Below are 22,974 nucleotides of genomic sequence, written 5' to 3' on the forward strand. Positions count from 1 at the left end.
ACAATACCAAATCCGAATCCAAAATACAATTGAGACTTGATTCAATCAAATTCCAATAATGTCAATGTTCATAATGGGAATTGTTCATCAGCTGCTTGTCTGGTGGTAACAACCGAACGCACTCTTAATCGGCACAGTGGAAGAGTACAAAGGAGGTCTTTAGTCCGTGTGACAATGCTATTGTGTTTATTGTCCTGATGATGGTGCTTTCCCGATCGTATGAGTTTAAACAACTATGAGTTTGTCCAAAATGGAGGCGATCGAATTCTTTGCGAGAGTTCGTGAAATCTGCAAATTTTTATTATTGGCAAAATGTTCAAGAACACCGCGATAAACTTGTTCTTGATGTTGGCGAAAATGTTCAACAGTTCCGATCGTGAAGAAAAAACATCCGGCACTCAGGGGCGTTGAAGAGGCTGGATAAGGTTGCTCAATCACGGGTGATCCAAGTCCGATGGTAAGGATACGGCGGTCCAAAATTCTTCACGTCTGGAGTGTTGAGGGTCTCTCCGATCCGCGGGGCAGGGTTCAGGGGGGAAGGCCGCTCTGCCCGCTGGAACCCGGCTGTCCTGGCTGGGGATGCCTTCAACGTCTTGATGGGGTAATCTGTACCGGTCACAAGATTGACGGGTATAATGTACTCTGACGATCAAGTGATGCTTGATGCCGTCGTCGATATGCCCGTACCCGGATTCTCCACCAAATGTGACCCTTGGAATAAGTACGGGCATGAAACGGCAAGTCTGATCATATAGTAGCTCTTTAGTTTTATTGAGATCTGTAAACGGTGAATCTGTTGGGTGAAGACACGCAAAGACGTCAGTTAAGGTCTTCGGCCCAAAACAGAATGCTCATACAAAATATACAATAATAATTACATAAACTAAACTTTAAAAGAATAAACAATGAAACGATAAAACAATACTCGCGGTTCGCGCCAAAATTAAGGACGCGACCGCCATCTTGGATTTAAGGCAAATTAACGGTGAAATGCAATATAAACAGGTTATTTCCAATCCCAGAAGCAATGATAAAATAAACTAAAGGATCTCCAAAATGTTACATTCAGTAACACTGCTAAGATTATTAGGAAAGGCTCTAGAGGTAATAAATATATCTAAACACCGCAAATCAATAAATAGCTAGCGTGATGTTGCAAAAGCAACCAGATATCCACTAAAGTCAACAACATTCTATAAACAAATTGAGACTTGAGGATAGTGCTTATTACACACTATTTAATCTAAGTAGTAATTAGGAAAACATTTAAATGCAAAATATAACAAGATCTTTACCTGTTGGGTGAAGACACGCAAAGACGTCAGTTAAGGTCTTCGGCCCAAAACAGAATGCTCTTGAACCGGAAAGCAGCCCGCAGAGGGCGCTAGCCATGCAAGTAAAGCAAATGATTACGTAACATAAAAATAAACGTAGGGGGGGGGGGGGGTTGCATCGCACCCGTGACATTTATATAGCTTTTTGGGGACAAATGGTGATCTTTTGTTAGAAAACTCTCTACAAAAATAGGGCCTGTAGTATTTTCATACACTTAAATTTTAACTAATAATATAGTTCTACAAGTATAATATCGGCTTTTATATAACACCCAAGCAGATCCTTGCCATTTGATTGGATAGCATTTCTTGCCAGCAAAACTGTTGTGTGTAAGAAAACCCTAAATCCCTAGGACCTTTGGCTCGGCATACCTCCCAAATCCTTATTTGTCCCCACTAGACAACTCTCGTCAGATTATCTTTTTTTTTTTAACTTATAAATTGTCATAAAACAAGAGCACTGAAAAGGGGCTTGTTTTTGCAAACTGAAACCAAAGTTTAAATTAGCTGCCAGCGTGCAATGGTACTTTTCGAATGGAACGAAAAAGCACGGTGAGTAAAAACATCACTGCGTGCGCGTGTCTTTGGTAACGCAGCAGTGTTACTGCAAGGAATATTAGTAAAATTACTAGCATTCGGCTTCTACAATTAAAAATTGTAGGCCTACGCTTTGTTTGTTTTGAAAGTTGTATCTTTCAATCAAAATGACAAAGATCTACTTGGATGTTATATAAAACAAATAATGAATGTTTTTCATTCGTGCAATGGTGCGAATATGTTCATTTGTTGAAAGCTGGAATGTTCCATTCAACTCGGCTCCGCCTCGTTGAAAAGAACATTCCATCTTTCAACTCATGAACATATTCGCACCATTGCACTCATAAACATTCATTATGTGTATACTATTATTGCGCTGTCTAACAACACAATTATCACGTTTAAGTACTACTTCAATATTATATTTTAGTTCTTGTCTACAGCATCATTATTTTAAGACGCATAGTAGTACAGCAATTATATTCATTTATTGTTATTTCTTGTTATCCTTTGCATGAAATAAATGTACGATTAAATTTGACGTATTGCAGTCTTTGTAGGTATTTTTCCACAGTCTTTATTTTTAGTACCATCTTCTTTTTCCAACCACTCTCTATTAATTTCGTGTTTTTTTCCCTTCACAGGGCTATAGTTTTAGGACAAAAATAACGCTTAAGTAAAAGACGTTAAAACTTACCCGATTATTGCGTGTACCCGAAAATGTTAACGTTGAGGTTTTTTGTTCAACTTATTTCATGTTAATCCTATTTTAGTGCCACTTTTAAACGAAATGTATTCACCCACAATCTCCATAAACGTCAATTATTATTATGATCTGTAAAGACGTATCACTGATGTTAAGTAAAAACACTAGTATCTTAACAAAACTGGCTGTAATGAGAATAGGCCAAGTCTCCTAAAAATGTACGTGCTCCGGATCAGAAGAAGTGGGAGAAAAGGAACTGGGGACTGTTTACTGATCTTGTCTAGATTCAAATTTTCAGAACAATTACAGTTACAACAGTCAGCCATGGCATCTAAACGCTAAACGGTAAATCAAATGACTTTTAGATATTGTCGTGCTATAACAATGTTGGAATGGAAACAAGCACTTATATAAACTTAATGTCCTGTTTAAATACAAAGCTTAGATTATTGACTTCAAAAGAGTCGCGCATACACATAGACAATAAAATACATGTCAACTAAAAACCTGTCAATGGCGATAAGTGCCGGTTTCTATCTACATTTTAAAACAGCCTAACACCACACACAATAAAAACAGTGATTTTATAATAAAACAAAACAAGTACTAAGAGTAAATCAAACTACCACCACCAAAGTATAAAATTCCTCATAAAGAATGCAGTGATCCAAAAACCAAAATACCGTTAAGATGTGAAGTATAAAGCTTGTTTTACTCAAATCACTTCAATCAACATTAACATTATTTAACCCCAAACTTAAAAAATCTCACAAAGATCCACATGTGGTACCTTTACAGCTTATACATGATCTACATAAGCTTGAATTTAAATGGTCGCTCATTAAATTTAATTCTACAAACTCTTGTATTAAAAGTTACACATCTACATCTATAAAAAATACCTTAACCGAAATCCAGTAATAAATGTGCCGTTAGGAAAATGCAATGTTTAATGTCCAAGATTTGAACGTGGTGCCCTTGTTTTTAGTGTGTAACAAACAGCAAATTACGTTTGGTAATTTTGATTATTACCAGTCGTCCCTGTATTGTAGGTTCGACCAATTTATTGCGTCTGTGTTGTTTTAGTTTTAAACTTCTTAGCTAAATTGATTGGCGTCGGATCCTTGAGAGGGTTGACTGTTGTGTAGGCCTGTCTGGTGTGTTCTGGTTCCTTTCCTGAAATACCATCCAGATAAACAATTAAGAACAAAACACCAAACAAGAAGCTGTGGTATTGTTTTTCTGAGAGTGGGATAGAGGGGTATTGTTTACAGTACACGTGAAAATGTTGGGCACACGCTGCTTGACCGACTTCAGTTTATGGGTAAAACACATTCTCGTCGTGTCATGAAGGGCAACAGATAAAACGTTATAGCCACAAGATCAAAGAAGAATTGTTCAATGATTTTATATCTCTTTTGTTCACGTAGGTTAACAAACTTAAAGGGACACGTTGCAATGGATCGAGGCGAGTTGGTCTATGAAAAGAGTTTAAAAGCGTTTGTTAGAAAATGCATATACGGTTCGAAAGTTTTTAAAAAAATAGAATATGATGATCCACACAAACAAGCCACGAAACTGCATGGTTTTCCTTGTACATCGTGAATTAACACGGCACGCCATTTTGTGAAGTGAAGTGTTCACTTCAAAAAATGGCCGACCGTGTTAGTTCGCAAAATAAAAGGAAAACCACGCAATTTCGAGGCATAATATTTGTGTGGATCATTATAATCTACTTTAATTAACAAATCTGTCAAACCATATCGATTCATAACAAATGGTTTTAAACTCTTTTTATGGACCAACTCGCCTGAGCCGTAGCCACGTGTTCCTTTAAACGTGTGCATAAATTTCATCGTCCGCAGTCCTAGTTAGTTTATTTTGTGTCCTTTCGCAAGCAACCTTGCTCCCGGTGGTGTGCGATCTTGCCGTGCTAATTGGTTGTCTTTTTAAAATGCTGTGCTCGACCATGACCCCCCCCCCCCTGAAAGTGTGACTTTGAAATATATATGGGTGCGTTCGATTAGCTTCCCTGCGTTTAACGGTGGTTTACTCGCGTGGAAACGAGGCTAGTCGAAGGCGGCGGTGTTTTCGCTTGTACTCGTGTCAAAATGTTGTTGCGAAATTTTGCACAGACAGCTCCGGTGTCTGATGAATTGGAGTGTGCGCACGCAGTAATAGTTGAGGAGCCAATCAGCGTTGATTTTCGGTTCTTTCCTCCAGGGACTAGTATACGCCTCTCTGAATAATGATTAATAATAGTGATGAGATATCGATACGGCGCGCTGCCCATGGTTGCCAATGTCGCGGAAGATCGATCACCCTACTGGGGCATCATACCTTTAAAACGTTCTCCCACCATTTCTCGACACATTCAGTTGCTTCTTTGCATAGTTGTAGTTCTTCCGGCTTACACTTACAGTAGATCCGTATCACCTTCTCTTCAAAACTCACTGGAAGCATCCAAGAAACCTGTGCGTTATTCATATAACAGACAATTATTTGTTTTTGCTTTTAATTAAATCATTGGGAAATGATACTAGAATAATTGACAGAACACCGTCCAAGTCTTTTGAAATAAGCCGTCTTTTAAATGGTCAAGTTAAAATACTGGACGGGCTGTGTATGGACAAGGAATAACTACATTCGGTAAACAAGACGTTAATAATGGTTAACCTGTGTAATTACACTACCCCCCCCCCCCCCCCCCCTCCAACACTTTTTAAGGAAGGGAAGTGCTTAACAATATGAGGCACGCAAAGTGTTGGCTGAGGAGCCGGTGTAGTCTCGACGTGTGTGTGCTCATCTTATCATAAAATACGAGCAGAGTAAACTGTTCAATAATTTGAGACCACACCGGCTCTTTTCAGAAGAGATTTACACATGGCTGACCCGCATGAGTACTTGTTACAGTTACTTCTTTTTTATTACATTATGCAAAGCTTCAAAGATAGAACTTAGTTGATAAAAGATGTATTTGTTTTGTTTGTTGTCTTCTGGTTCTTACCTCTTCCTTCGTCAATTTGAATGCGTGATTGGGGTCCTTCTTGGAGTAGAAATGGACTTTGTCAGTTGGGTTCTCGTTTGCCATACCATAGTTGAATTTCACAACCTGCAAATTGATTGTTTAGAAAGGCCTATTACCTTTTAGTGCACTTTAAATGTGCAATATACTCCTTAATCTCCAAGTGATAAAAGGGTACAATAAATTATATTAATGTGGGGAAAAGACATAATTTTAAAGGCAAGGCAAAAGCTACACACAACAAGATGAAAAAAATAACAACCAGAAAAAATACAATTATGTACTACTTACACCCTAGTCCAGTTACACCCTGCAATTTCTCAAAACTTTAAAGGAACACGTTGCCTTAGATCGGTCGAGTTGGTCTTTGAAAAGCGTTGCGTAACCGTTTGTTATAAAATTGATATGGTTAGAAAGATGTTGTAAAAGTAAAATACAATGATCTACACAAATATGCCTCAAAATTGCACGGTTTTATTTTTACCTCGTCGACTAACACGGTCGGCCATTTATGACTCCCATAAATGGCCGACCGTGTTAGTTCGCGACGTAAAATGAAAACCGTGCAATTTTGAGTGATACTTGTGTGGATTATTATATTCTACTTTTAAAACATCTTTCGTACCATATGCATTTTATAACACTTTTTCAAACGCTTTTTATAGACCAACTCGTCCGATCCAAGGCAACCTGTTCCTTATAAATGTGTTAGTTTGAACATTATTAAGATTGGAATAATAGATTCAAACAAGAACCTATTGGTTGCTGCAAGAAGTTGCAGACCCCTTTTCTCGTGATGTCAAAAGCTCCAAAAGCCGCGAGCTCACTGATGTCATGGAAGTCATATCATTGGCTTAGAGTTGTGCGCGGCGCATGCACGTTTCCAATCTTTGACCTCATCAGCAATGGCAGCCAATAAAGGGATAAGACCATTGATCTCCATTAAACTGGAGATCAACGGATAAGACCACATATAAAGAACCCACAGACGGACAGCACCTATGGAAATCAACGTCTAGATACCGTAATTTTGACAGCACCCGAGTATACCCCAAACCGTGGGCAAAATCTGCGAAAACGCAAGCAAAACAACATTTAAAAAAGGTTCAGGCCTTGGCCTACCAGGTCATTTGTGTTAAAGGCAGTGGACACTGTTGGTAATGTCAAAGACCAGTCTTCTCACTTGGTGTATCTCAACATATGCATAAAATAACAAACCTGTGAAAACTTGAGCTCGATTGGTCGTCGGAGTTGCGAGATAAAGAAAAAACACTTGTCACATGAAGTTGTGTGCTTTTAGATGGTTGATTTCGAGACCTCAAATTCTAAGGTCTCGACATCAAATTCGTTGAAAATTACTTCTTTCTCGAAAACTACATCACTTGAGAGGGAGCCGTTTCTCACAATGTTTTATACTATCAACCTCTCCCCATTACTCGTTACCAAGTGAGGTTTTATGCTGATAATTATTTTGAGTAATTACCAATAGTGTTCACTGCCTTTAACGGAAATTTGGTCTACCGTGCTTCAATTTGAATGGTTACAACATCTGGTTTTTCTGAAAGATACGACGTACTGGGATAATTTTATTCGAAAGAAAACACGAGGCTGTCCAGTCATGTGTTTAGCCAGGCGCTTTAAGTCCTCACTGGCCAAAAGCTTGCAGCCATGCGTGTAAATTACAATTAGGCCTATAAATAGTAAAATGATAAAAATCGATTCTTAAGACTTACATGGATGACCAGTTGATCCTCTGTCAGTTGTTGGCCACCATCTTTCGGATTCTGATTCGACCGGCTGACTATGTCGTCTTTCCATTGGGGTATGTTCTAGGATAAATGTTTTAAAAAGTAACCCGTAACCCGTGAAAGAGTAACACGAAACCTAGTGTTTAAAAATGTGTATTATTAACAAAGGAAAATTCACTTTGATTATCAGAAATAAAGGAGAGGATAACTCAGTACCTCTTTGTTGCAGTCAAACCCTGCTTGGGGCTTGTGCTCTCCGATGAATTGGTAGAGCTCACGTTTCTGGACACTTTCCAGTATTTCTCTTGACTCCTTGAGATTTTCGTCAGGAGATCGCATAATCTGAAGTATGACGTCATCAGTCAGCTTGGTGTAGGCTACCATGTCATCAATCGCTTCGGACATCTTCATCTCTTTTCTATATTTCATATGGGACATTCCATGTTAGACCAACACTTTTTTATCTGAGGCTCCTTTCTTCTGATTATAATAAGGTCACAATGAGCTAAACAAATTGTGTACATTCATTGCTCATTATGGCTTTACGAGCACAAGCACATTATCAAAATCGGAAGACATGCGGTTGCAATAGTCTGATCAATTAAAGATGGAAAATTCAAAAAAGGATATATACCAAAAGTCATGGTTGAAAAAAATATGTGTTTTAAACATCTGTTTAAAAAAGGCTATTATTATCACAAAACTGTCTTCCTCTTCCACATCGCCAATTTAGTTTCTAAGACACGAACTCATGTTTTGAACGAGTTAGTTAAATGATAATAATATTGTTGCCTAAAAAATTATCAAGAGTCCATGTGAATCACTTAGAATGTAATTTAAAAGCAAGAGTAAAGATAAAATAAATAAATACAAGAAATCGTTATTCAAAACCGCAGGGAGCGAACAACACTACGTTAACATAATAGAAGACGACTACAAGAAAGAAAACGATCACCAAAAGGGGTATTCTTCAAGCTGGCATTGGATGATTTTAGTTAATGCCAGCACATCAGCGCGTCCGCACCTTTCCCTCTGGTATGACGGCATCAACTGACAACCATAGTGAAGCAGCCCTAGTTCAGCAAAATGGATTTGGAAATAAAGAAAGGTTGCTTTGACATTTCTTTAATGTTCAAAGTTCATGACCATATCTCGAACTTTGTGGTCTCAACTACAACACTGATATCGGCTAAAATTAATAGCATTACGTACCCTTCCTTTCCTGTGACCGAAAAGTGCTCATTGGCCTTGACAAGTGCATCCACAATCCTAAAAACAAAAAAACATGAGCATCATACGGTTTTTTTTCCATCAGTTTTCAGAAGAAAAAGAATCAACCAATATAGAAAATCAAGCATTGTGTTGCCCTAATGTGGTTTGAACATTTTCTACAAAGAAATTTGTTTTACAATGTTACACCGGAATAGTATGCAAGGGCGTGCATTTTCAAAAGGGATCAGGCGTGTGATTTTATTCCCACGCAGGGGGATCCTCCTCGAAATCAGGGCTGGTCGATGGAAGTGAAATATCGCGACGAATTCACGCACTACAGACCTTTTTGTTAATGCTGCCATGTGATGTCATAATTCAAATTTTGCTCTGAAACATTTTCAAATAAAATACAATTTTATTGTTAACCAATATTTTATCGTGAGGTAAGTGCTATTGTATCGTCCACCCGTTCTACCATAGACACCTTCACTGCCAAGTTGCGGTATCGTGCACTCTCCTGACGATTGTCAATACACACCATACTGTTTGAATTCTTATAGGTTAACTTCCGGTTTTTTACAGAACCACATATCACTACGATACATGTTTTGTGTGTGTGTGTATGTGTTAATAGCAAATATTGATCTTACGGAATACTATAGCAGGCCAGCCAAAGTGTGAAATTACACTTTGGACGGCATAGTTTTTTAATGGCTGGCATCCATGCTAGATGTATGGATCATGGGCTCGGGAAGACGATTAGAGTGGATGCCCAGCTTGATTTTGAATTTTAAGGTCATTTTGGGGTCAAAAGGTCAAATAAGGTCAAAAATCAATATTTTCAAAATTTAAGTCAAATTTAATCACATTAATTTGATAGATCTATCCATAAAATGTATTTTTAACTTTATGTTGATACTACAAACCTATGTAATTACGTATAAACTTTGACCTTGTACACAAATGTATAACAAAATCAAGTGTAAAAGTGTGATTATCTTGAAAAGGGTACATTTTGAGTACACCAATTGTTTTTGCACTCCCCATCCTCATTAGTGCATATATCGGTTTCAAATAACTTTTTTTGAACGGTAAATATACCCAGGCAGTTTTTTTGAAAAACAAATAATTCAAATACCACCTTTTTTAAATTTTCACAAAATTTGACCACAAGTAATAGATCTATACATAAAACTTATTTTTAAGTTATGTTGATATGACAAACGTATGTAATTAACGAATAAACTTTGAACTTGTACACAAACGTATAGCAAAGTAAAACGTAAAAGTGTGATTATCTTGAAAAGTGTACATTTTGAGTATACCAGCATTTTTTGCACTCCCCATCTCAATGGTGCATATGTATGTTTCAAACACCAGACAGTTTAAAAAAAAAAAAAAAAAAATCAAATACCAACCGTCATGTAAGGTCATATTGAGGTCAAAAAGTGCAAAAAATGGCAAAATTTAATTTTTTTGATTTTTTCGCCAAATTTTTCGCAGATCTATCCATAAAATATAGTTTCATCATCAAATTGACATGCCAAGTCTGTGAAATTAAGAAATAATATTTTGTTTTGTACACAAACTTGTAGGAAAATTAAATCTAAAGGTGCGATTTTCTCCTAAAGTGCATATCCTGAGCATACCAAATGTTTGTTTGCACACCCTTATAGATCCCAGCACTGCATAATAACAGTTTTAACGAACCTTTTTTTAAAGGTAAATATACCAAAGCAGTCTTTTGTTAACAAAAGTTCAAATCAAAACAAGAAATGCGTATGTTGATTCATGCAATTAGTTTGATATAGTAGTTACAGTTTGACATGCTCAAAAACTGCTTGTCTGATACCAAAGTTATTTTTACTCCCAATATTTCCAAGTACATGTACGAAGTTAAATCCTCAACTTTTATTAGTGAATTAACAAAGTTTAACATTCTTTTTGCAGTACCATGTTGTTTTATCCTAGTAAGACCTATGCTAAGATGGGGGTATGGGGTATCGTGCAGTGATACATTGTATACTTTCTTATCTGGAGTGCCATTATTCAAAGCTAACTCCAGAGCTACAACCAGGCACACCAAAACCACTACAGCTTAACATACTTTTATGCCAAGTTTCTTTGATGAAAGAATTCTCACTGCTCTTCAGGCACTAGAAGACAGCAATGACACTCTCATCACTTTGATCAATCACGTTGTGGACATAACACAGGTCAGAAACATACCACCATCACAGTTGCCCGGCCACTGAACACAGCAGGAAGAAATGAAGTTAAACGGGCAAGTCCAAAGTTTGAGATTTAATTTTTTTTTCAATTCAAGGGAGGACTACGTCTGCTTCAACTTTCTGAAGGATTGCCAACACAATCCCCATGGAAAGTGTTGGGCTTGGTTAGGCCTACTTGTGGACAGAGGCGGGTGTTAATGAAGCCAATAATCTATGACCACAGTAACTTTGATCATTAGGGATGTGTTCATCTGGCAGATATGAAACTCCTGAAGAAGACAGGGTGTTAATGAAGCCAATAATCTATGACCACAGTAACTTTGATCATTAGGGATGTGTTCATCTGGCAGATATGAAACTCCTGAAGAAGACAGAGATGTTGATGATATTTAGAAGCTTTCATAACAAACAGTAAGATTTGATGTGTTCCGACTAAACCCAACCTTGGCGAAGAAGATGACACAGACTCTGATATTTTTAGAGAGATACCACTGGTATCTTTGACAACCAAAGACATGCACCAGTTGATGTGGTAAGTGATCTTCTATCAACTCCAGATCATGGAACGCAGTATATAATGACCATCTGGAAGCACCGTCTGCTTCAAGAAACTGTTGGTTTTAGTGACGTCCTGAAAAAAACATTGCGCAAAAACTTTCTCTGATCTGTACAATACAAATGTTTCAACCAAACGAATTATGTACGGCACAAAAGCCTATCAAAACGGACAGGAAGTTACTGCAACAATTGCTCAATGCTGCCACTGGAACCTACAACATGGTCTTGATCGCTAGATTGGAGAGGGCTCCACCAAGGCAGCGACACAGTCAAAGAGAATGCGAAAGAAAAAGCCAAATCGAAAGTTCATCGATAGACCCGGGTTCCACTCCTTCACATCAGGTATGGGCTATTGACCAAAGCTAATCTCAAGTTCTTGTCAGATGTTTCCGTAGAGAAGGGCAAGGGTCTACTGGAAAGATGAGGAATAGTAATGGCGGGGGTTCCTTTATGTTACGGAAGCCATGGTCCTTTAGGAGAGATGACGTTTTGAGGACACCTTATAGCAGGCTGACACCCGGTTGATGCTCCATGCATAGAGACAGTCAATGAAAGATAAGAGTGGTTTGCAGGTGGAGAAATGTCACTTCTGGTGAACTTAGTGTGTTCAAAAGCGTCAGAAACTTGGAAAGAAATGCACATTAATTACCAGATACGTGCAGTGAGAGACTTGCCAACCTGTAAGGCAGATTACATGCTCTTGCATGATGCGACACAGCCTCTCCTACATGACCATTGGGAAAAGAAAGTCTCTGAAAAGCAAAGTTAATATGTGTCAAGGGAATCGGCCGTAATGGAGAACTTGCTCTCATTGAGCAGTTTGGTAACACTTGTGCACCTTGGTATAAAATCATCAACCTTGTCAGGCTCCAACTCTTTGGTAAAAAAGGCGAAGAATAAAGCGTCTTGAGATGTTACCGCCAACAAGAGATGCACTGAAACTTCACACAGCATAAACTAGGAGTACATGGACGTATCATCTCTCACACTGACACAGACACACAGGAGCTTAAAAGAAAGAGTGATGTTACCTGGAAGACTACCCCTATCTCAGATGCTTGATTTGAGCTAGTTTTTTAAGGATGCAAACTGTTCTGCGTGAATATCATACAAGTACCTTTTTGTTTCATTTTACGACATAAGAAAGTTTGATATTATTTTTTTTAATGCCTTGGTATATTGACCTTTCAAAAAAAAGTTGTTTTCAAACAATTATATGCATTGCTGGGATAGGAAGTGCAAAACACTGTATTATGCTCAAGATACGCACTTTTTGAGAAAATTGCAATTTAAGATTTAGTTTTCCTATACGTTTGTGTACAAGACAAAAGATAAACTAATAATTTCACAGACTTGGCATGTCAATTTGATGATGAAACTATATTTTATGGATAGATCTGCCGCCTGGGGTAAAATTTGGCGAACAAATAAAATAAAATAATTGCCATTTTTGGCACCTTTTGACCTCATTATGACCTTTTTTCAAAAACTGCCTGGGTACATTTACCTTTCAAAATAAAGTTGTTTGAAACCGATATATGCACCATTGAGATGAGGAGTGCAAAAAATGCTGGTACACTCATAATGTACACTTTTCAAGGTAATCACACTTTTACGTTTTACTTTGCTATACGTTTGTGTACAAGGTCAAAGTTTAATCGTTAATTACATACGTCTGTCATATTATCAACATAACCTAAAATTAAGTTTTATGGATAGATCTGTCATTCGGAGTCAAATTTTGTGAAAATTTCAAAAATTCTCAATTGTTGCCTTATTTGAAATTTTGACCTTAAAATGAGTCGTTAAGACCCCACATGAAGGTGGTATTTGATTTTTTCTCCTCAAAAGTTGTTTGAAACCGATATGTACACCAATGAGGACGGGGAGTGCAAAAACAATTGGTGTACTCAAAATGTACCCTTTTCAAGATAATCGCACTTTTACACTTCGTTTTGCTATACATTTGTGTACAAGGTCAAAGTGTATAGGTTAATTATATTATTGGTTTATTAAAACACATTCAAACATTGCAGCTACAAACTGAAATGAGTTTAAAATACAGAGATTCATAAAAAAAAATCGAAATCTTTAAAAATTACAAAAAACCCATTAAGAATTACAAACTGTTTTTATACATTAAAAGGGCAAACTGGCTAGTGCCAGTAACAAATTAGATAAAACAAAAAATTGCACAGCAAGTCACCTTAAAGGAACAAGGCGAAGGGTTGGGGACAATAGGCAAGCCAGCTGAGTGAACAAAAATTAAGAGGTATTGTTGAGTGCTTGGACAAGGGATGGAATGCAACTATTTTTGTAACGACCAGTTCTACATTTTGGGGGGCACATTTTGTTGGCATTCCGCAAGTTCTTGTTTTTGTTTGGTGGGAGCCAGTGCCTGTAATTTTCAGATTCAAACAAGGTCTTACCAAAGTTGACAAATAAATGATTCAGTCTATCAGTGACTGTAGGTAAACTGAACAATTGGCATACTTCCACATATGATGTTGGTGTATTTGGCTGACCAGCCAGAATGATACGAACAGCCCTTTTTTGTAACCTTTCAAGGGTTATGAGTTGTGTTTTAGTAAGTCCAGAGTACCAGACAGGACAGGCGTATTCGATAGTGGGTCGGACATACATAACATATACAGTTAACAGATCCTTGACAGAAATAAAACAACGTTTAAGCTGGCGTAAAAAGAACAGTCTGCGGTTAAAATTACCACACAAGTTGTTCACTTGGGAATCCCACTTCAAATTATTCTGTATCTAAAATGTCAAAGGTGGGTGGATCAGGTTGGTTACCAGTCCATTGATTTAGGTCATTAAGCACATTTTGCATGTTGGAGCTCTCGTTAGGATTAGAGAGGGTCTGACTTAAAGTCAGGTCATCGACATATTTGTAATGTTTGACCGCTGGAAGATCAGGAACAAAATCATTGATCATTACTAAAAAGGCAATGGGCCCAATTTTTGTTCCTTGGGGAACTCCAGCATGCAATCTCTCCCAATCAGAAATATCACCCTTATATCTAACAGCCTGAAGACGATCTGATAAAAATCCACATAGCCAAGGAAGTTCTGACCCCAAGCTTAATAAATTTATTAATAACTAAGTTGTGGTCAACTCTATCAAATGCCTTACTAAAATCAGTGGCTATAAACACAGCAGAATTATTTGGTTTATCAAGAACACAATGTATATCGTCCAGGAGTTTGACCAAACAGTGGGATGTAGAGGATCCTTTCAAAGAACCAAATTGAAATTTGTCAATGAAAGACTGTATGTCACTAAGGATCCATTCCACAACAAACTCTTCGAACACAAGGTTTGTAGTATCAACAAAGTTAAAAATACATTTTATGGATAGATCTATCAAATGTGATTAAATTTGACACAAATATTGAATTTTGACCTTTTTTTACCTTTTGACCCCATCGTTTTTCCGAGCCCATGATCCATACATCTAGCATGGATGCCAGCCATTAACAAACTATGCCGTGTTTTTTTTTTTTTCTAGAGCACTTTTTAAAGTTTGGCTGGTCTACTGTTAAAGGACAATTAAAAAAGATTGAAAGGGTGTTTACCTCAAAATACTATTTCGTTCCCTCAAAGTATAATGTTGTACCCTTGAATTAACTAACTTCGTTACTGTAGAGAATTAACAATTCAAATGATTGTGAGGAAATAAAATAATTAATCGGGGAAACGCAATTATTGTGTTATATTTTATTTACAAATAAAATGAAATGAATTTTGTTTGGACTCTATCCCTGCCCAATATTACAATACCCTGATGAGATTGACGGAATGAATACTTACATTTGTTCAATGATGTTAGTTACTTTATGCTGGTAGGCATCTTGACCAAAAAGAAGCCTCGTATGGAACATATTGTACAATTTACGTTCCTCCTAAAAACAAAAACAAAATTATGGAAACATCTTTCATCAAGTAGTCTGCACCTGTGGACCGTGTAACTTTTATATCGTCAAACTTTGGTAATCTGACGCGAGTAACGAGTTATATTTTCTACATGAAGTCCAACTTATCGCAACTTACATCTTTCTGGCGCTCGTGCATATTTTCTAAAATACTACTGAAACCCTTCTAGTTTGAATTGTTCATGACTTAAAAGCTATGACGCGTTTAGATTCACAGCAGCCCCCCTCCCCCAATCGACTAGCTGTCACGACAAGGCCCATCAGACTATAAATCGCTCGCGAGGCTGCTCCTTTAGGAAGGAAGATAGGAAGAGGACAAGACAAACAAATTTAAAGATACATGTGTTTATTCTTTGAATACCCTTGGACTGGTCAATTATCTCCTGACACGGTCTTTTGTTACCGAAGTTTAACATAATTGATACATGTAATGGCCGAGAGGTTAAGAGCACAAGAAACAAACTCCTGTGTCTCTGATCAGAAGTATGTCAGTTCTAGTCCCGTTACCAGACATTACCGATAAAAATAGCAACTTCAACTTGTTATTTCCATGACAGGACTCTGATAATTTGGATACAAAATAAATGCATGACAACTTGGATTGCAATACGCGTCATCGGCCGCCTTATTTGATGAATATTGTGCACGCGTGAAAAGCTAATTGGCTGAAAGTCACGCGCAGCGCGACACGCGCGTATTTTTCACGTGTTAAAACCATAGAGTATAATACTATTGTGTTAAAACATCAAAGATGGCGGTCAATGACGCGTCTTGCAACCCATCTATAGCAAACCTTATCCCTGAAACAGATCTCTTTCTTTCCTTTCACTTCGATAACGCGAGAGAAATTCATTAAGCGATGGCAGTTGAATCTGGTGTTTATGCCTAGGTGATGAGAATCTCGGAGGAAGTAGTCCCACTTGTCAACGTCGATTCCATTTCTCTTATTTGCAACGATCTCATAGAGGAAACTTTGATCTTGTGGTCGTCCTTCATAGGGCCATGGCTTGTTCTACAAACGTGACAAAGAGTACGACATTACATTTTAAGGTATAGGTTACTTGTATTATTTAAAGTAAAAAATTATACTTAAATAAGTTTTTCGCTGACTGCGCGTTTAACGTTTCCCAAGTAGGAGTGAATGCTATACTATTGTTAATCGGAGGTTTGCTTGTTTGACATTGTGTCTCACACAATGTCACTGGTGTTTACATTTTGAGATGTTCCCTAAACAATAAACAATAAAGAGCAGGTAAATCTTTAAAAAGTTGGTGTGATTTCATGATAAAATCCAGACGCTTAGCATAACATTTCAAATGTATCGACAGTTGACTGACAACGCAGTTTCTTTATGTTACCTTATTTTCGTCCTGTGGTCCATCTATCAGCTCTTTGATGAAGGTGATATCCTTCTTCATGTCAAGTTTATACCTTTTAAAGTCTCCCTCCAGCTTATTGGCCTTTATCAGATGATCAAACATATCCATTGAAGCTTTCTCATGCTAGGGGTGGTATCGAACAAAATAAACTAGTCGTTACTTTGGGAAGGCTCAAAGCCAACAGCGAAATTTCAGGTGAAAATATGCTTTCGCTGGTGTGCAAAATTCATTTGGACGACTGACATTTTCTTTACACGTGTTTGGGGTAGGTTTCAAAGCCGATTTGCTGACTTCTATTTTCAGTGGATGTATCGAATAGACGTTATAAAAGCAGAACTGTTTGTTAAAAGCAGAAATGTCTAAAACAGAGGAACCTGTGGAAAATGCGCATTTATAATAATTATGACATGTGATAGCAATTCCACTTGTGTACGAAAGGCACGGGAGAGTGAGACAAAAGTAGCCATTTTTCGCTGCTTTTCCTGTACATTCCAAAGCCGTCCATAAGTAATAACAGCAAAAACAAACAACATTTTTTGTTATTTGTTTAATTAAATAGAAGGGTCATTCCGTGTCAAATGAACCAGTAGTCCCCAGGTGACCCCCTCAGATTTTGATGAAACTTCATCAGAATGATTGGATGTGGCTCAAACGAACACATGCAAAAAAGCTAAGTCATACTCCATGTCGTTTTTGAGATATGATCGATTGAAATTTGGTCAAGGCGGCCATTTTGTGCGCGCGCGAGACGCAAAATGTGGTTTTTGTGATAATTGCCGACTTTGAAAACTCATAACTTAGATTTTGCACCAGGTAGAGAGCTCAAACTTGGTATTCCATCTTACTTTTTGCCAAATTTCATGAATCTGCACTCAATTTAAATGTATCTCCTTTAATTTTCTAGTTATGGTCACCCAAAGTAGGCACTTTAATCAGCCGAAAATGTTTTTTGTGATAATTGGGGTCACCCTGTGCCCGCATGAGGGGTCAAATGAAACCTATATTCCCTAGTTATTATCTATGGGTGCATGTCTTTACCCATAAGCAATTATAAGTTCACCAATGCATTAATTCAGAAATAGCATGGACCCAAAGTTGGTTCCAGCCAGAAAAAGGTCAAAAAGACCCCGCCCGTCTTGACCCCGGTTGACCCCGCGATCAATTGAAACGTTTTTTGAAATTGATACCAGTTGTAGATATATATTATATCTACTTATACACCAATTTTCAGCTTTGGCACTCAACTCCTTTATGGTGTGGTGGCAATTTGAACATTATATGTTTTTGGCACATTTTTATGTAATATCATACAGAAAACATGTACATGTACATTCATGTACACATGTACAATACATGGTAATATATGTTTGAAGCTTGTGTAACTGTTTTTTTTTCTGGCTAGCAAAAAAGTAAGTTTATTTGTATTATTGTTTTTAGAAATGGGTTGATGATGCATGTTTTCAACTGCAATAAATAATTTAAGGCAGGTACCTCAAAGTGCTGCAAAAATCTCCCATAAGACATACAGAATATTGGAACAATACCCCAGTATGAAACCATACCACAGTATTATATACCATGTGGAGTTTCACTTGAAACATGGGTAAAACCACACAATACAAATAAAATATGCCAGTACTTAACACTCACTGTCTGTCACATTCTTCTCTGGTTTTTACCCAACCCCAGCCCCCTTTGTTTCCTCATGTTTTATGCTGGTTAAACTTTCAAATCACATGGTCACCTCATTTGCATAAACACTGGTATTATTACTTCCATACACTACTTTTTTAGAACAATACTTCTCTAATGTGTATCACATGCAAACACTACTTTCTCAAACAAAATTTGTACTTGTGTATCACGCAGACACCACAAATGCCACTCGGTTGTCTTTGTTGTCCGGTCCGGCAACTGAGAGCAAGTTCGAACACGATTAAAACGTAGCAGACGACAACAGAACTATCAGACTCGTACACTCTTGACCGATGGGGGGGGGGGGGGTATTTCCACTATAAACAAACAAATCAAATTCCTACCTGATCTTAAATTGGACTAATACTCAACAGCGTATCATATTATTAACTATGGAGTCTTACACTTTGACCTTCCCACTTACTGTCTTGGTAAAAAAAAAGGGGGGTGTTCATCACACCCCCTTTTGGCAATCTACTTACAACGACCACGACCTTGTGGATCATGATCCACCTTAAAAAAAGGAGGTCATATACGCCTTACACACTACTCCCATGTCACATTCACATTATCTGTGCCCAAGGTATTAAATTGTCCATGTAAATGTGTACTGTGTTCAAACATAGTTATCGCCATTTGTTGGCTAGAAACAAATCAAAGTTGACTCACCTTCCATTTAGAACCTTTAATAACGGCTGGAATGAAGGCGTTGTCAAACACATGTGAAAAGGGACCATGGCCTGAGTGATCGGGAAAATAATGACAATTACTAATAATAGAAAGATAGATAGATTGTTTATTAAAAAACTGTCCTCGCAGCACAAAGGCTGAATTACAACAGTTTTACATTAATTTAAAACGTTACTCGGTCACTTACCATCTTAGAGTTGATAAGGTATAGACCCTCTACGTTTGGGAATCACTCTACTCGTGGCAATAAACACTTATTGGGTAGAAAGAAATACAGCAGCTTTCTAGGGTAGAAAGCATTTTTAGGACTTAACTTCCAGGTTTATGTAAATTAAAAACGCATATGTTGTTTTCTCGCTCATAAACTTACTTTTTCGTAGTTGTCTTATTTATACCAGCGCCTTATATCTTTTTAAAATGCGCTTTATACGTCTTATTTATTAGTACTGTTATTATGTAAAAATATATCAGGTTTTATGCCATCAAATTTGATACTGAAGAAAATTACTATATGAGATTAGTTTCTCAGACTGTATATTGTTCTCCTATGCGTAGACATAATTATTCGCCACAGATTTTCGGTGACTTTACCAAAAGCGCGATCAACTTTTGAAATGAAATGTCCACAGGTAAGTTTTATTGTATACACTTATGAAGGATTAAAACAATCGATGTGTGTCTTACTTTATGCAAAACAGTCAAGACCGGGCTTCGATTATTCTGCTTACCTCACAACAGGGTACTTATTTTGGGAATTCTAAATCTGTTTAATTATCTTCTTTTTTATTTGATTTCTGGTAATGAAACAAAAGGAACGATCTGCGAAGGGGAAGTTCTTGCACATTCACCAGATAAAATTGTCTTGAGAAGAAGGTAACGAAAAGGTTTGGGCTGCGATTCTGCGAAACCCTAACTGGAGAACCCATCATGGAGTGATGACCCAATCCACGATCCGACGTATGGGGGGGGGGGGGGTTGAACCGAAATATATTCAGAAGAGAAAGCTTATATAGGTGGGATTCGACACAAAGTAAAATAAAAGTGACATGCAGGGCAAGGTATACTTGGATAGCATGTCGTGGCCGAGCAGTAAAGGTACATCAGACTAGTCAAGTTCTGGTGACATGGTTTAAGGAATTCAAATGGCCCATCACTGAGTGGCGGTTTTAAGTGCTATATTAAAGACCACCAATATAGTATTACACAATTTGCATTGATCTTCTCACCCAAATCATGACAAAGGCCAGCAATCTGCACACACACAACATCTTCATCAGTTATTTCGAGATCCGGTTGTTTCTGCTGAAGCATTTTGCAAAAGGTTCCCGCTAAGTGACTCACACTTGATGGCAGTATATGAATATCAAGAACAAAATTACAGCTGTTATAACTAAACCTCTAACAACAATAAGCTTTGCTTCATAATCTAAAAACCGTAAGGCGATCAAAACCATTTCTGCAATCATTCTGAAACAATGGTGATGATCCAGTCCATCCATAGTATGTCGTTTCAGTTTGAGGAGGTTTCAGATATTGAACAAAATAACAACCACCGAAAAAAAAATCTGCTACCGGACGTGACTGTTTGAAAGTGGATTTGTTGATGTGTTTATTATTTTATACACATAATGGTTATTAATTATAGGCCTCGAACTTCATCTTTGTATGGGCGAGACTACATTCGTTTCTTTTTGCTATTAAGGACATCCCATTGGAAACTCTTCAAATATGGGAAACATTGAGGGTGCACCCTAAGCCCAAAGTTGAAAAGCTGTCTGAAACCAGTATATTTACCTTCATAGCAACCCGTTAAAGCTTATATTATAATTGTAATAATTAAAGAAGGAAACAAAAGTGAAAAGTAAAAAAAAAAAAAAATCAATATAAACATTTAGAGACAATGCATCAAATAGTTACAAATTACAAAATACAACTTTTGAATGGTTGATTGACAAGGTTATCCTGTCCGAGGTTTCAGATAATTTCAGTCAGTCAAACAGACTCGAAGAGCTCACCAGCAAACTAAGAGAATTCTATCAAGCGAAAAAGTGGGCAACCTCCATCCTCCTTTTTACATGAGATGCAACGTGAGAGGAAATAGTGTTCATGCGTCGCTGAGAAAGGACAGTGAAAGGAAAACATCACCTTGAGAGAACCGATAGCCTTGTCTTTCATTATATTTGTAATTACAATGTCCTCACCCTAACGAATGCTCAAACCTATTATGAGCGGCTCCTGGGTAGACTTGATAGCAGCATCCCAGCTGCTTGATGTAGCGTAACCTCTGGAACTGTATGGTGTCCATGATCTTGACGCAGAGCGGGTGAAGGGTAATTTGATCATGAACTGAGTCGTTAAACACCTACCAGAACATAAATAACACACACAGGGCGTAAATTAGTCACTGGGCTGACTTATACGACTTGACTAGGTCCTGCAGGCATGTCGACATTTCTCAACATGCCTTTGTGTTTTTGTGAAACTAGTTTTCTACTTAATAAAATTTCAAAGTAATAATGCACACAGGGTTGTCAAATAATTGAAGAGTTGTGAGATGTGCAGCTGACTAGAGTGGTGCAGGGTTCGACTTCAGCGATCCCTATCGCAAAGATGTCAGCAAAGAATATGTAAAAAAGAAGTTTTTTTCTTGTTTTGTTTTTGTACTAAATTTAACCATCAAAGAAACAAACCTTGGCTTCTTGAAAAAACGTGGGTTCTGGGTCCTTGACAGGAGAACTGAAATGAAGTAGGCGAATGATTTGTTTTAATAAAGGAGGAGACTACAACAGTCTAGCTGAAATCTAGAGCAGTCACTAAAATAATTACTATTCTAAACGCAAGTTGAGATCTGTAAACAAATTGCAACAACAGTTGATCATATCCAGGGTGCGTCAAAAAATGAAGTTGACCGAGATATTTATATGATATAAAAACAAAACTACAACTGACACTCAATTATTTTTTCCTGCTTTTCTGTAAAAAAAAAGTATTAACAAATTTGATTACTTCTAAGAGTTATGCCCGTTTGACTGTAGCTATCCATGGAATGTTAATGCTTGACTGAATCAAGCAAAGTAGCAAAGAGTATAAAGAAGTCATTCCGTGGACAGCTTGCAAAATGAGTACCTTTATTAAAATAGACACAACTCCTCTAAAAGGAATTATTCAGTATTCATATTCAGGCCGATTTTCAAATCTCTTCATCAAAGGATGGACAAAAATTAGCTTTATTTTCAGGGAATTAACTTACTAAAAAATCCGGGAGAGTTGGTAGTACTGGATTGTGTCATAAACAAAGTTTGCAATAATTATAGTTTGGTATAGTTTACAAGATTAATCTCACCTCACACCGGCTTTCTTGTCAGGATTTGCTGCCGTGCCAGATCTGTCTTGGTCTATTAAAAAGATTATTCAAAGGTACAGATTTTATTTCGAGAAAGCTGTCTTTTTATAAAAGCAAGTTCAGACAAAACAGCGCCCTTATGAAGTTTGATGATGACTTTTCATTGTTTGAGAGTATACTTGTCTTTATATATTATGGACTGGCAATGAGCTGAGGTCAATAGTGTCCGTCTATTTCCCCAAGGGACTTTGAGTAACCAGAAGAGAGACCTATCCTCGGCATCGGGCCTAGGGATATAAGTCCCTCTCTTGGTCACTTAACCTTGGATCGGTCGAGTTGGTTTTTGAAAAGCGTTTGTAACCGTTCGTTATAAAATGCATATGGTTGGAAAGATGTTAAGATGAATACAATGATCCACACACATTTGCCTCGAAATTGCGTGGTTTTCCTTTTACTTTGCGAACGAACACGGTCGGCCATTTATGGGAGTCAAAAATTTGACTCCCATAAATGGCCGACCGTGTTTGTCGAAAAGGTATAAGGAAAACCACGCATATTCGAGTGATAC

At 37.5% G+C, this 22,974-nt stretch overlaps 1 protein-coding gene across 2 annotated transcripts in view; it reads right to left on the reverse strand.

The window, feature by feature from the left end:
- Positions 1-1,474: 1,474 nt before the first annotated feature.
- The window catches only part of LOC139934542 (deoxynucleoside triphosphate triphosphohydrolase SAMHD1-like), a 39,184-nt gene continuing 17,684 nt past the window's right edge, over positions 1,475-22,974 (reverse strand). For both annotated transcript variants that reach the window (XM_071928797.1, XM_071928798.1), the window contains exons 3-16: positions 22,407-22,458; positions 21,754-21,799; positions 21,265-21,425; positions 20,290-20,405; positions 19,043-19,113; positions 16,658-16,801; positions 16,093-16,311; positions 15,178-15,269; positions 8,563-8,619; positions 7,567-7,768; positions 7,336-7,431; positions 5,585-5,689; positions 4,918-5,049; positions 1,475-3,753 (exon numbers count right to left, since the gene is read on the reverse strand). In XM_071928797.1, coding sequence (XP_071784898.1) covers positions 3,679-3,753; positions 4,918-5,049; positions 5,585-5,689; positions 7,336-7,431; positions 7,567-7,768; positions 8,563-8,619; positions 15,178-15,269; positions 16,093-16,311; positions 16,658-16,801; positions 19,043-19,113; positions 20,290-20,405; positions 21,265-21,425; positions 21,754-21,799; positions 22,407-22,458 — 1,568 coding nt within the window. In that variant the 3' untranslated portion in view covers positions 1,475-3,678. The remainder of the gene's footprint in view (positions 3,754-4,917; positions 5,050-5,584; positions 5,690-7,335; positions 7,432-7,566; positions 7,769-8,562; positions 8,620-15,177; positions 15,270-16,092; positions 16,312-16,657; positions 16,802-19,042; positions 19,114-20,289; positions 20,406-21,264; positions 21,426-21,753; positions 21,800-22,406; positions 22,459-22,974) is intronic.

This window comes from Asterias amurensis, chromosome 3, assembly GCF_032118995.1.
Source record: "Asterias amurensis chromosome 3, ASM3211899v1".
Classification (NCBI taxonomy): Eukaryota; Metazoa; Echinodermata; class Asteroidea; order Forcipulatida; family Asteriidae; genus Asterias; species Asterias amurensis.